General features: G+C 35.7%; 1 protein-coding gene across 1 annotated transcript; it reads left to right on the top strand.

Annotated features, from left to right (window-relative positions):
• Positions 1-871: 871 nt before the first annotated feature.
• Positions 872-15417, top strand: LOC131628118 (golgin candidate 3-like). The gene is made up of 15 exons (XM_058898983.1): positions 872-1305; positions 2188-2286; positions 8933-9028; positions 10018-10173; positions 10531-10669; positions 10763-10827; positions 11786-11953; positions 12095-12208; positions 12326-12472; positions 12751-13047; positions 13223-13288; positions 13606-13808; positions 14002-14056; positions 14630-14815; positions 14958-15417. The coding sequence occupies exons 1-15, from the start codon at positions 1075-1077 to the stop codon at positions 15285-15287; spliced, it is 2352 nt and encodes a 783-aa protein (XP_058754966.1). The 5' UTR covers positions 872-1074; the 3' UTR covers positions 15288-15417.
• Positions 15418-15857: the final 440 nt, after the last annotated feature.

Genomic DNA, 15857 nt, shown 5'->3' on the forward strand with positions numbered 1-15857 from the left:
AACAATATTGTAAAATCAAATATAATTTATCTTTTCAATACTAGTTTAATTGGGTTTCTTAATTTGCGTGAAATGTCTAAAACTTCTTATAATTTGAAACAAAGAGTTACTAGTCTTAGCTCATAAAACCAAAATCTTTTGATATAATTTTTTTTCTCAAAAAATAAAAAACTTTATTATTATTATTATTATTATTATTGTTATTATAAATATATTATTATTATTATTATTATTATCATCATTATCATTATTATTATTATTATTATCATCATTATTATTATTAGACTTAAATTGTCAGTTGGTCCCTGTAAGTCAGTGTGTTTTTGATTTTCGTCTATGTATCTTTTTTTTCTTGGGAATGATCCCTCAATGTTAAAATCTTTTTGATTTTAGTCTATATAGTTAAAATCCGCAGGAAAATTCGAAGAAAAATTCGCAGGAAACATGCAGATTTTTCTGTGAATTTTAGTTTTAATGACTAAATCCGAAAGAAATTCAATATTTAAGGACTTTATCCAAGAAAAAAAAATACATTGACAAAAACTAAAAACACGCTAACTTACATGGAACAAAAAACTATTTAAGCTTTATTATTTTTATCATTATTATTATTATTATTATTATTATTATTTTTATATTTATTTTTATTTATTATTATTATTTATTGTTTGGAAGAATAACAATTATTATTATTATTCTTTTTATTTTTTAATTTTAATTTTTATTATTATTATTTTTTATCATTAGTATTATTATTATAATTATAATAATAATAATAATAATAATAATAATAATAATTATTATTATTATTATTATAATTATATATGTTTATTTATTTTATTTTTTTTGGAAGAATAACGATTGAACTTTCAATAAAAAAGAAGGAAAAACGATTACGGAAAAATTGCATTGCTATGGAAACGCTGATATAGATTCGAAGTCGAGATCCAGCGCAAATTGCAGTGGGTGTAACTTCACCGAATCACAGATTCAACAACAACCAACAACTGATTCAATCAATTTCAAACATCCTTCTAAACTCAGATTCATCAATTTGATTTAGGGTTTTGAATCATGTGGAGCACCATTGCCAATTTGAAGGAGAACTTGAACAAGATTGCCCTCGATGTTCACCATGCCGACGACGATGAAGATGACGTCGATTTCGCTTCGTACGGAATCCAAGCCGACGGCGAGAGTCCTTCCGTCTCCGATCGCCGGAATTCTCGTGGCTCCGTGCACTCCAATTCGATTCATAGATCGCCGGCTCCAAACGGAAATACCGATGATTCCTATGGTTCCGAGGTATGCATCCTGAAATTCACGAAAAAGTGGCTTAAGTTGCACTTGTCGGTGCCGTTTAGCTTCTGAACTATATCTAGCATTGTGTGATTGTGGATTCTGTACAAGTAGTTGTATTGTAGAGATTTCAAATTCTAATTGAGAGTCCAAACAGATTAACAAATCGCAGGGTTTAATTAATGAATGGTGTTATTGAATGCTATGCTTCAAGATTATTGAATGCGTGTTATACTGAGGCGAAGAAAATAAATTTTATTGGCTTCAAGATTCGCACTGGCAACAAAATTTCTCAACCTCAGCATATGTAGTCTGTGAAAAATTTCGTATGTGCAAGTGCAACTTTTCGCTATGTTACTAGTGTTTGTCTTGGATCCGAGGGAGTTATCATTTTATACGCCATATGGCTATCTATTTTCCTGCTCATACATAGATTGCGAGAAATTTCAACTGTATGAATAAGATCTTCTTAATATGCTGTCATGCAGTGTTTAGAGTGTATGGATTGGTCTAGGATATTAATAACACAACTATTAAGTTTACAGCCCTTACATCTGTCTATGTTCGTATTCATATGATTTCATGCCTGTGGATAGGGTTAGTTGCTGGTGTTAAGTTTTGTTTGTTTATATGTTTTTTGTGAAACTTTTTTGTCGTCCATTATCTGAAGTGGGTAGTTTTGTTCATCATTAGGGTGAAATGGTGACTATAACCAACTAGTAAGTAATGTTTCAATCCACTTCTTCTCTTAACAGAAGGTTCATGCTTGAGATTGTTATGTATTATTAATTTATTAGGTGTTTGTCCCTTATATTTTCCCTTGAATCCTCTAGTTAAATATGGTACGTTGATTAAAATTGTCTTTATATTTTATGGTATTTCTTGTAGATAGAGCAATATAGAGCAGAAATCAAGAGACTTGAAGCATCTGAAGCGGAAATTAAAGCACTATCAGTTAATTACGCAGCTCTATTAAAAGAAAAAGAGGTACAGCTAGCTGTCATTTTTCTACGTACTGGTAATATATCGATTATTTTTATGTTCCTTCTAATGTTGGAGCTTCTTAATGTTCAGTTTCAGCTGTTGGGCAGCATTAACCATTCTTTTTAAACTTGTTATGGACCTTGTATTGTTTTGCAAACAACAACAGTCAATCCATATTCTATTTACACTTGGTGGGTTTGCCACATGCCACTGTGTTCTATATCCAACAAAAGTTTATGAAAATCGTTATGCATTTAAATAATTTGTGTTCATCTACTTATCATGAAGTTGCCTCTTGTTTATCCAGTTTTCACTTGATACTCTGTTGGTGTTCTTCTCACATTACCGCACATACCTTAGTTAAATTTGCATTATCTTCCCCTCAATAATTGCTCTAACTTTCCTGTGGATAATGTAATTCCAAAGTTTTATATGTCTCCTTTTAATCTACCATATTCTCATCTTTGCTACACTTATTTTTTTCTCTCAAGTCATATCGCGTTTCACTGCGGTTGTTATATAATCTGTAGTTGTCCGGTAATTACCCTTTTCTATTTTTTACTGTATATTTTCATCCACAAATTATGATTAACTTGAACATTTTTTGATGCCATCCATTCAACCTGAATCCTTCTGCTAGCCGTCCCCATTAATCTTTTTTCCCATCACATTGTAAGATGGATCGAAGTCACAAATTAAACTGTACATCTAGCGGTATGATGTAATCCCCAATCGGGACCTTATATCATACTCCCTCCGGTGTCGAATATAAGCAACAAAAAAATATATCTTTGGTCTTAAATATAAGCAAAAGTCACCTATAATTAGTACATTCAATGTCATTATTCCAAATATATAATCCTACTTTCTTTCACATTTCTATGTTTTTAACGATTTCCAAAGCAAAAAGTAGGGGTAAAATTAGAAAGAGTGTAACACTTAAATGAATTTAGACATTTTTCTTAAAGGGTGAGTTTTTTTTGTAAAGTTGATTATATATTTTAGACCGGAGAGAGTATTTGTTTAAAATAAGATGAACTCAGCTGCAATTTACCATTTGAAAATAAAATAAATATATCCTTGCATTGCATCTCTGATAGGAATCAACTTAGTATTCTAGGAAATAAACAAATAACAGTAATGCTGAGCAAATATTCTGTTTGTATTCAATAGTGGCTAGAGTTCAAATGGGATCTAGCTTCAAGAATTACAACAGATTAGGGCAAATAAGAAAGTCTGCAGAAAAAAAAGAAATAAAAAGAGAGGCTCTTCGAGAGGCCTTTGCTCTCCTAGGTGGGAATTCCACTACAGTACTAGTCTGCCTCCACTACTGCTACAGGCACTATATTTATTCTAAAACCTAGGATGATACTCCTATCAGAGGCTGCCAGCTGTCTGACAGCTGTGACAGCCCATGTGCTCCCTAAAGCACTAACTGTCCTTCATTCTGTTTTGTCTTTTCCTGACATAGAATTTGCCATACCTACCAATTCCCTCCCCTTGAAGACTATCCTTGTCCTCAAGGATAAAATCTGGAAATTCTTCCTTCAACTTGCTAGCTACTTCCCAGGAATTTTCAAACTCTGGCAGATTTGCCCACTTCACCAACACTTCCCTCTCACCTTGTCCATTTAGCCTCTCATCAATAACCCTTTCTGGAAGGGGCTCCAACTGCCAATCCTCATTCATACATGAGGGCAGGGGTTGTGGCAACATTGAAGGAGCAACTGCCTTCTTCAGCAAGGAAACATGAAAGACAGGATGCACCTTGGTATCTTCAGGTAGCTTGAGTTCATAAGCTACAGCTCCCACCCTCTTGATTATCTCATATGGGCCATAGTACCTTGGGCTCAGCTTCTGATTAATTCTCTTAGCCAACTTGTTCATCTTATAAGGTTGAATTTTCAGATATACCATATCTCCTTCCTCATACTCTACCTCCCTTCTGTGCTTGTTGGCTTGATTCCTCATGACATCCTGGGCCCTGCACAACTGCTCCTTCAACTCTTTGATCATGATATTCCTTTCAGCTGTTAGTCTATTCACTTCATCCACAGCTGACAGTGGAACATCTCCTCTGATTAACACAGGTGGTGGCCTTCCATAGAGAGCTTCAAAAGGTGTAATCTTGAGTGAAGCATGATAATTGGTATTGTACCAATATTCTGCCCATGTTAACCATTTTGGCCATTGCTTAGGTTTCTGCCCTGTTACACATCTCAAGTAAGTCTCCAAACATCTGTTAACCACTTCTGTTTGGCCATCAGACTGAGGGTGGTAAGCACTGCTGTATTTCAACTGTGTCCCAGCTTGCTTGAACAATTCTGACCAGAACTGACTTAGAAAGATCTGGTCCCTATCTGACACAATTGATGTTGGAAACCCATGAAGCCTTACCACTTCCTTAATGAAAATCTCAGCAATACTCTTAGCATTATAAGGATGACTAATAGGGAAAAAATGGGCATACTTAGTCAATCTATCCACTACTACAAACACAGTATCCACTCCTTGTACCTTGGGTAGTCCTCCAATGAAATCCATGGAGATATCTTCAATGTTGCCACAACCCCTGCCCTCATGTATGAACACAGTATCCACTACTACAAACACAGTATCCACTCCTTGTACCTTGGGTAGTCCTCCAATGAAATCCATGGAGATATCACTCCAAATCTGAGTGGGAATGGGCAATGGTTGCAGCAAACCCCCTGGGGACAGGGTTTGGTATTTATTTCTTTGGCAAACCTCACAAGACTGCACATAAGCCTGTATTTGTCTCCTCATTCCTTCCCAATACACCACACTAGCAATCCTCTTGTAGGTTCTTAAATGCCCAGAGTGTCCTCCTACAGCTGTGTCATGAAACTCCCTAAGGATCCAAGGAATCCTGGAAGAATTTCTTGGAATTACCACCCTGCCTTCATGGAACAACCTTCCTCCTTTCAACTGAAAACCCTTCTGACTATGAGGGTCAGTTATCAGCTGCTGAACTATCTCCCTTAACTTCTCATCTTGCTGAACCTCCTCCTCCAATCCTTCCCATACTTCACTCTGCACTGTGATGATGTGCCCACATTGCATCTGCCTGGAGAGTGAGTCTGCGGCACTATTCTCCTTACCAGGTTTATACTTGACTTCAAAGTCATAACCTAGCAGTTTTGACAACCACTTTTGTTGCTCTTCTCCCATGATCCTTTGCTCAGTGATGTGTTTTAAACTCCTTTGGTCAGTATGGATCTTGAAGTGCCTTCCCAACAAATATGGTCTCCACTTCTGTATAGCAATCACTATAGCCATTAATTCTCTCTCATAAACTGACTTGCCCTGGGCTCTGTCAGATAAAGTTTGGCTCATATAAGATATTGGTTTTCCTCTCTGCATCAACACAGCTCCAATGCCCTTGCCAGAAGCATCTGCCTCTATCACAAATTCTTCTTCAAAATCAGGCATGGCTAGCACTGGTACAGTGGTCATTGCTTTCTTTAACTCCTCAAAAGCCACTTGTGCTTCACTTCCCCAGTTAAAGTTGTCTTTCTTTAGTAATTGAATCAAAGGCCAAGCAATCTTGCTGTAATTTTTAACAAATTTCCTGTAGTAACCAGTAATCCCCAAGAATCCTCTTAACCCTTTTAAATTCTTAGGAACTGGCCATTTTACCATGTCTTCCACCTTCTTAGGATCAGCAGCCACTCCTCTGCCAGAAATTAAATGCCCTAGGTATTCCACCTGATCCTGCCCAAAAGAACACTTCTTTCTATTGGCAAACAGCTTGTGGTTCCTTAACACTTCCAAAACCACAGATAAGTGCTCCTTATGTTCCTCCTTGCTCCTGCTGTAGATCAGTATATCATCAAAAAATACTAGGCAGAATTTCCTCAAATAAGGCCTGAGTACCTCATTCATGAGGGATTGGAAGGTGGATGGTGCATTAGATAATCCAAAGGGCATCACCAAGTACTCATAATGCCCTTCATGAGTCCTGAATGCTGTCTTGGGAATGTCTTCATCTCTCATTCTTATTTGGTGATAACCTGATTTCAAATCTAGCTTTGAAAAGATGGTTGCCCCTCCCAACTCATCTAATAGCTCTTCAATGATTGGTATGGGAAATTTGTTAGGTATAGTAATCTTGTTTAAAGCTCTATAATCAGTGCAAAACCTCCATCCTCCATCCTTCTTTTTCACTAGCAATACAGGGCTTGAGAAAGGGCTAGTGCTATGTCTAATCACCCCTGCTTGCAGCATCTCTCCCACAATTTTCTCAATCTCATTCTTTTGATAAAAAGGGTATCTATAAGGCCTGAGATTTGGTATAGCAGTACCTGGTTTGAGAGTGATGGCATGGTCATGCTCCCTCATTGGTGGCAGTCCAGGAGGAAGATGGAACACATCTTCATATTCTGCCAGCAATCCCTTCCATTCTGCATGCTCTACTGCTATATCTCCCTCCCCTTTTTGGACAACCTCCACTAGCAGGCCTCTTCCTTCATTGTTCAAAGCCTTCATCATCTCCTTCATTGAAGCTTGTTTGGTACTCAGCACAGGATCGCCAAATATCCAATGCTCATTGCCCTCCTGCTTCCATTTAATCATTAGTACACTGAAATTTGCTTCAATGTTGCCCAAGCTAGCTAACCAATCTAACCCCAACACCAGTTCAGCCCCTCCTAACTCCATTAGGAAAAAATGTTGAGTGTAATCAACACCTTGCACATTAAACTCTAACCCTTCACAAATGCCTTGATGCTTAACCCTCTCTCCATTCCCCATCTCAATCACATAGGGTGCAGTCTCCTTTAGAGGTAAGCCCAGTTGTGCTACTAGCCTTGCATCAATGAAGTTGCTGGATGCTCCTGAGTCAATTAGGGTAATGAGTTTCTGCCCTTGAATAGTTGCCCATACTTTGAAGGCTCTATTAGAAGTATAACCCTGTCTGCTTTGCATTGACAGTTGCAAGGTTTTGAATTCCAACACTTCTTCTACATTCTCCTCAGTTTGAGTGCTTACTCCAAGAGGTTCTCCTTCTTCATCACTACTGATCTCACATAACTTAAAACTCATATGCTTAAATTTGCATATGTGTTCTCTACTCCATTTGTCACCACATTTAAAGCACAGGCCCTTCTTGCTTCTTTCTTCCAACTCAGCAGGATTCAACCTCCTCCCTTTGAGCTTTTCTCCCTCACTGCCCTTTTCTCCTTCTTTCCTAGCACCTCCCACTCCTAACTCCCTGTTTTTGAACACTCCCTTCTCCTTCCATGAGCTCCCTTTCCTTAGGCACACTTCATTCTTTTCCTCTATCAAGAGAGCTCTATCCATGAGGTCAGACAGTCCTTGACTCTCATAAAGTTTCAATTCAGCTTGAATCTCCTCTTTCAATCCATTCAAAAAAATGGAATCCAACATTATCCTTTCCTCCCTCCTTAGAGGAGCTACCAGCCTCTCAAACTTCTCCATATACTCCACTACAGTCCCTCTTTGTTTCAAACTTAGTAAGGGACCCATAGGATTTTGCAACATACCTGGCTGAAACCTTCTCAACACAGCCATTTTAAACTCCTCCCAAGTTCGTAATGGTGCTTGCTCTTCCCACCATTGGTACCAGTTTAGAGCTTTTTCCTCCAAGGCTAACACTACTGCATCCAGCTTGTCACGCATCCGTACCCCATTCAACTGGAAATATCTCTCCACACGCACCAACCATCCAAAAGCATCTTCTCCCTTAAAGATTGGAATCTCCAATCTTCTTCTGTTTCCTAAGAATCTGGAGCCATTCCTCCCACCATAGCGTCGATTCCCTAGGCGAGAATCGTGCGACACTCCGCTTCTTTCGCTTCCTTCTCCATCACCATACTCGTCATCGTTCTCGTGTCTCGAACGGTGCCTGCTAGGTCGTTCATGAATCAGCTGTCGTATTTGTTCTATCGTGACATGAGGCCTTTCTTGCTGCTCTAAAACCAGTTGCCTGATTTGTTCTACTGTCCCTTCCATGTGACTCATCCTCTGTTCCACCAATTCCACTCTATTTTCCATGTTGCTTCTAGTGTAAACCATCCAACACAGAAAAAGAACCAAGGCTCTAGATACCAAATTGATAGGAATCAACTTAGTATTCTAGGAAATAAACAAATAACAGTAATGCTGAGCAAATATTCTGTTTGTATTCAATAGTGGCTAGAGTTCAAATGGGATCTAGCTTCAAGAATTACAACAGATTAGGGCAAATAAGAAAGTCTGCAGAAAAAAAAGAAATAAAAAGAGAGGCTCTTCGAGAGGCCTTTGCTCTCCTAGGTGGGAATTCCACTACAGTACTAGTCTGCCTCCACTACTGCTACAGGCACTATATTTATTCTAAAACCTAGGATGATACTCCTATCAGAGGCTGCCAGCTGTCTGACAGCTGTGACAGCCCATGTGCTCCCTAAAGCACTAACTGTCCTTCATTCTGTTTTGTCTTTTCCTGACATAGAATTTGCCATACCTACCAATCTCAATCTGTTGCTTCTTTCTAAAACTCTGAGTCTTGATATCCTCTTCACCCAAACAAAAGGGTTTTTTTATTTGCTTCAATGTGCTACGTATTAATTTGTGATTCTTTAATTCTAGCATTTGGTAAGTTTACTATTCAACCATTTCAACTTTGCAGGATCACATCATTAGACTGAATAAAGAAAATGGCTCGTTAAAACAGAATTTAGAGGCTTCAAGTCCTGCATCTTCAAATGGCAACTACAAAGTCAAGGTAATCCTATATTTAGATTCAAATTTTATTTATAAGAATTTAATGTTTGTGTTTTGCTACATAAATTTTAAATAAACTATCAATTTAGTCCCTAAACTGACATCCACTCTCCAATTTAGTCCCTAAACTAGGTATATATAATAAGCTGTCCCTAAAGGATATAAAAATCAACTTCCTTGTAAACTGTCATAGTTATTAATGTCAACTCTTGTTGACCATAATTTACTACGATTATTCTAGAGATAATTAATTTGAGTGCTTCATACCTAGTACATACTTCTCATTATATATAATAGTAATACTCAGGAACCACGTTAAAACCATCTCTCGTCAATACATTATATATAATAAATAGTAATACTCAGGAACCACGTTAAAACCATCTCTCGTCAATACATTATATATAATAAATAGTAATACTCAGGAACCACGTTAAAACCATCTCTCGTCAATACAATATTTGACTTTATTTGATTATTTGTTTACAAAGTTCATATACTAGAAGTAGTTTATTTTTGGTATTAATTAACTGGTTTGGAACAGAACTTTTTTTTGAATTTTATTTTTAATGGGCAGTGGGTTTGACCAGTTTCTTTGCAGAACTTTAATTACAGTTATTTCCTTAGTTTTAGGATCGAAAAGCAATGAAGTATTTTTTTATAGCGTGCAATTTATTCTCTTACGGGATGATGCAATTGATTATAAAGCTTAAGTCTTCATTTAGAGGTGTACCCTTATCAATCTTTGACATAGAATTATTGTTGTGGCTTCTAGTTACAGCAAAGCCAATAGTTTTCTTTAAAATATTATTTGACCACAACGTTGGATCAATGTCAATAATAAGAAATATGAATTCTTCTGGCTAGTTGATCTATGTCTTTATAAACTAGGGCTGATTAGAAACAGAGAAAAAATCTGTTTATATTGTTGACTCATCTCATTCAACTTTATAAAAAAGTGAGAAACCATGGTTGCATATATTTATGCAGGGAAGCAGTGACCAGTCATCTAGTCGACAACATAGGTTTGCTACTCAAACGAAAAACCGTTACGCTACAAACAACGGAACCATGCCTACTTTGGAATCCAATGCAATTCCAAGTAAGATGGTATCTAACCATTCAAACTTACAAGAAAAGGACAAGGTATTGACAATTTAGTTTTTTTGGCTATTCATTAGTTATGAACTAACATATCATTGACCATTACGTGGTATTCATGACAACTTAGTTTTTCTTTTTGTTTTTCATCAGCCTAGTATGATTTTGATCAAGAACTTTTTATTCTTCTATCCCATGTCCATGTTCACTTTCATTTAGTCCCCGCATGTAGTGCACCTTCTATAGAAAATGAGCATATATCTTAATTTGACTTTTCTATTTCTATAATTTGAAAACTTATTTTTTTGTCTAATCATTTTGATTGAGACTTTTTGATAGGATATATATTTTTATTTTTTAGTGATGAGTGAACTTGACAACAGATGTATGAATGCCTTCTAGGAGCTAGCAGATTCGGTAGAAGGAAAAAGTAGCCCCACAGTAGCAACACAAGTACCGCATACTCATGAGATACAAAAGTTGAAGTTGGAACTGCAGCAAGAACGAGATAAATTGGCAAACATTCAGCTACAATTCCACGGTATTTATCTGCATATGGAATATCTTGATTGAATCACCATTTGTATGTACAAATAGAAACTGATAATAAATCTAATTCTTTCTCCACTGCCAGAGGAACAGAAATTGAACAAGTCTTTCCAAGAGGAGCTTAAATTATTAAAATTGGAAAGAGACAAAGTAAGTTCATATAAGCATAGATGTAAATTTGATGTTCACGGCTCCAACACCTTTATTTCATAAGTAGTTTACAATGTGAGATCACTGTTGACATAAAGATTTGATAAACAGATGTACTGTGAAATGAATTTCATGTTTTACTGTGTTCTGTAGTCTAGTCTAGGATATCTACTTGTAATTTTTTTGTATTTTGATATTTACTACTTTTAACAAACAATACACAATGTTATAAAGAAAACAATCAAAAGCAATTCTTTTCAGGAAGTTATCTGGTGTAGGAATATATGTAAATAACATTTGATGGACATGATAATGACAAATTATCAGCAGATGAGTTAATAGCCCAATTAGTTTTGCCCACCCAGCTTTCCCTCGAGATCCCTATAAGGAAAACTGGCTTATCTTCAATCTAGAGAAGATAGGCTGCCTTGATATTATGAATTGAGATAGCAATCGGAGTTGAGATCTCCTATTTTTATTTGTTTGTGAATGAAATATCACAAATTGATATTAAATTAAGAAAAAAAATGGAAGAAAATCCAATAACAGTTTTATAAAGGAAGAAGTTTAAGGTATATATTTGGAGAGAACTGAAGAATATATTTGCATGGATTCACGAGAATGATAGGACTAGAAAGTACAAGAGAACACAATATCTTTTTCCAATGCTTCAAAGTTCAAACTCTCAATATCAATATTTATGTGTATATGAGAGGACTTTTTATGTGAGTATATGTGTGTATGTGCACGCGTATGCGTGCACGCGTGTGTAAACGCAAAGTAATAATTTGACCATTTTCTTGCTTGTTTTTTTCTTAATAACTTTAATTGCATCGTTGAGTAATAGATTACATCCTTTTAAGGAATAACGATGCTGGTTTGTTTTATAGATTTGTAACCTGATGAGTTGTGTTATAATTTTTAACTATCTAACCCCTTTATGTATTACTGTTTGAAGACTACAGATGAGGTGAGGCAATTACATAATGAGTTGAATGAAAAAGTATCAGAAATAAAACGTCTGCAATTGGAGTTGACTAGACAGGAAGGTGAAGAAGCAGGCAATGCTATGGATAGCTCTAAACGACTAATAGAAACTTTAGAGAAGGAAAACACCACTCTTAAGGTTTGTAGATAATGCATTACTTTATTTCCCCATAATACAAAATGTTAACCATCTTATCAATCAAAACTTGAAAATAGTTTGTTTTTTGATTTTGTGCTCTCGACTGCGCTCTAATTTATCCTATCTTCACATTGTTAATAGATGGAAAAAAGTGAACTTGAGGCTGCACTCAAAGTAAGTAGGGCGTCTTTCCCTGATAAGAAGTCACCCGATGCTTCTCAAATCCAGAATAGGAATTCAAGTACTGTCAGTGATGTGAGCCCAAACTTCATATTAATATTTACTTTTCAATTTGTCCTTAAAGCGCCATGCTAATAACGGTTGTCTTTATTCTCTTTTATGGGGATTGGTGAAATTGGCTTTTGGTAACAGTTGTCAGATCCCTCCAAAAGTTTCCCTGGAAAAGAAGAGATGGAGTTATCCTTACAGAAGATGAGTAATGAGTTGAAGAAAACACAACAGGAGAGGGACAAAGCAGTACAAGGATTGACCCGCCTTAAACAACATTTGTTAGAGAAGGTTTCATTTTTTAATTATTACATTTATCTGTTGAAGCAAGATTAATGATGAATGAATTTGATATTCAAGACTAGAAAATGTTCCCACTTATCTTTATCTTTTTATGGTTTTCATCTCATAAGTTTTTGTTTCCCCCTCCATTATATAGTTAATTATTGTCTCCGAAATTTTATAATGAGTGTGCATGAACTACAACTGCTTATAGATCAAATATGAATTTAGCATGTCAATCTTTCAGCATCAGACTAACTATTTTCATCTCGATGCTATTCCTTTAGGAAAATGAAGAGTCAGAAAAAATGGACGAGGATACCAAAATCATTGAAGAGCTACGGGATAGTAACAATTACTTAAAGGCTCAAATATCACATCTCGAGAGAGTTCTGAAGCAAGCTACTTCAGATCAGGAGAAACTGAAGATGGCAAACAGCAGTGAAGTTCTGAAGTCGAGAGAAGTCATTGATGACTTGAACAAAAAGCTTACAAACTGTATAAGCACAATAGATGCCAAAAATATTGAACTGATAAATTTGCAGACAGCTCTTGGACAGTATTATGCTGAAATTGAAGCTAAGGTTGTTTTTAGATTTTTTTATTATTACAAATTTTATGCCATGAATTGAGTTGTTAACACACCTTAATATTCCCACTCACCTTTTATATTTTTCTGTCAATATCTTCGCACGTGTCTGTCTGCTTATTGATACACCGAGTAAGCTTATATCTGCTGTTAAATTTTATTTCCTGAAGGAATATCTAGAAGGAGAGTTGGCTCGTGCAAGGGAAGAAACAGCTAGTCTTTCTCAACTGTTGAAAGTATGAATCTATCTCACTTTTGTTAAATTAATATACGTTCAACTTATGCATTGTTGAAAATTTGAATTGAACAGCAATTGGATCTTTGCTGTTTGTAACATAAGTATTTGAGTTTTTGTATCATGTTATACTCTATGTTTTAAACTTTATCTTTTGCTTAAAATTTAACACATCTTGTATTATTTTCCATCATCCCTGATAATTTTGCTTACTATATTGACATTGTATATCGTTTTTTCAACTCAAAAGTATTAAGTCAACTTGTTGGTGTTTAAAATTAAGTAGCATATTATTTTAAATGGATATGTTATTGCCAGGATGCAGATTCTAGAGCAGATATATTGAGGGGTGAAAAAGAAGAAATTTTAGCCAAGCTCTCTCATTCTGAGAAGGTACAATCAGAATGGAGAAGTAGAGTAAGCAAGATTGAGGAAGAAAATGCAAAATTGAGACGAGCTCTTGAACAGAGTATGACACGGCTAAATAGAATGTCAGTGGATTCTGATTTTCTTGTTGACAGGTTGTCATGTTTTTCTTCTGAGTAAAATTTCTATAGTAGAACATTATGATATCGTTCGACCAATGTAGCCCCTCCCAGTCTACGAGAAAGCTGTATTTACAAAAAATAAAAAATAAGCTAGGAACTTTTTTTTCTTATAATGTTTCCGCTTTTGAGAATAAATTATTTACTGGTTTTAATTGTATTTTGACAGGCGCATTGTGATAAAACTCCTTATAACTTATTTCCAGAGAAACCACAGCAAAGAGGTATTAAGTGTTCCAATTGTAGTAGTTACGTTGTATACATTTTTCAGGACTGAAACCCTTTCCTTTATTTCTTCTGTAATAATGATATTTGTGTGTACATGGCGCGCCCTTTTGTGACGGGGGAGAGAAATTAAGGACTCAGTTTTAATACTATTTGCCGAGTTAGTTTATGGTTGCTAGATTGTCCAAGAAAACTAGTATATGACTATATGGCCAGATCCATGAGGATGCCCACATCTATGTGAAAATAGGATAACCAGGCTAAGATAGGATTTTAAGAAGTTACAGTGTTAGTTGATGTTTTAAGAACCATTTAACTTGCGAAGGTTATAAAATTATGTGAAAATAGGATAACCATGCTAGGATAGGGTTTTAAGAAGTTGATGTTATTTGATGTTTTAAGAACCGTTTAACTTGTGAAGGTTATAAAATTATGTTCTCCAGTTTTTATGTTTACTTTTGGCTGTATATATTTTGGTTCCTTCCCTCAACTTTTCCTCCCAATGCTGTGTTCTTTTACTTGATTAGTATTGCTCAAAAGATTTTTTCATGGAGTTTTTGATGTTGGGATAGGTTTTGGACCTAATGGTTCGTATGCTGGGGTTCTCTAATGAGGACAAGCAAAGGATAGGCCTTGCTCAACAAGGTCCAGGAAAAGGTGTTGTCCGTGGTGTTCTTGGGTTGCCTGGCCGCCTGGTTGGAGGCATCTTAGGAGGAAGTTCATCTGAATCAGCTGTAAATGTGGGATCTGATAACCAGGTAATTTCTTCTCTGGTATTAGTATATTTTCCCCTTTGGTGCACTTCATTTGTTTTTCTGCGGGGGTTTCACTTAGAAGGGGGTTTCACTTAGAAGGTGCCAAAGATAAATTCAGATTTGAACAAGTATTTTTCCCCTTCAGTCCTTTGCAGATATGTGGGTTGATTTCCTTCTCAAGGAAACAGAAGAAAGAGAAAAGAGGGAGATGTCTGGAAGCACAGGTGAACCCATGGGTGATTCACGTGATAAAACTACAAATACTAATTCTGCTTCTTCACCACCACCACCACCTTCAAATCAGAGGTTTAGTACTGGAAATGCACCAATCAGTTCTCCTACTAATCAGAATTCCAGTCCTCCCTCTCGTGGATATTTTCAGCATTCTGAACAAATTGGTTCAGAATTCTCAACAGTTCCCCTTACATATTCAGATAGCAGAACAACTAGTGCAAAACTTCTTCCTAGATACTAATATTTTTTTGAATGTAATTACTCAAAGGTAGATATCATTGTTATACTATAGGCATGCAATCTTGTTCAATCAATTCTTTAACATAAATGAGTGTATTATATTCAAAAGTTTCACAAGATTTTTTTTTCAAGACCTTCATAATCTCTTGTGATACTTGCATATAGCTTGTTGGTTCCGCGTCTATGTTTTTAAATTCACATTAGCTGTGCCAGGTTTTGCAATTTCTTTTTAAACATATTCAATTAATTAGAAGGGAGTTGTCCGGAGGTGCATTTTTGTAATAATTTCATATGTACCACATTATATTTTTTCATAATTTAGTTGAGAGACGCATCTCCGTAAAAATTACGTAAGTAAACTTTCGTAATCACCCTTTTAAGCAATAAAGTTTGACTTTTTTAAAGAAATAAAGTTTGACTTTTTTAAAGAAATACACTGATATAATAAGTATACTATCTATCATAATAAATGATTATCAATTAAATTATACATTGATCTAACAAGATTAAAGTGCATATATTAGAATCAATGCCATATTTTAGAATCAATCCATCATTCATAATACTATCA

This window comes from Vicia villosa, unplaced genomic scaffold (genome assembly GCF_029867415.1).
Source record: "Vicia villosa cultivar HV-30 ecotype Madison, WI unplaced genomic scaffold, Vvil1.0 ctg.000423F_1_1_1, whole genome shotgun sequence".
Lineage (NCBI taxonomy): Eukaryota > Viridiplantae > Streptophyta > Magnoliopsida > Fabales > Fabaceae > Vicia > Vicia villosa.

What these genes read in the sequence shown, in the direction of transcription:
- LOC131628118 (XM_058898983.1), top strand. Translation starts at nt 1,075, where the DNA reads ATGTGGAGCACCATTGCCAATTTGAAGGAGAACTTGAACAAGATTGCC. An exon ending in CATTCAGCTACAATTCCACG is followed by an intron (nt 10,670 to 10,762) that starts GTATTTATCTGC and finishes CTCCACTGCCAG; the next exon opens with AGGAACAGAAATTGAACAAG. An exon ending in GTCTTTCTCAACTGTTGAAA is followed by an intron (nt 13,289 to 13,605) that starts GTATGAATCTAT and finishes TGTTATTGCCAG; the next exon opens with GATGCAGATTCTAGAGCAGA.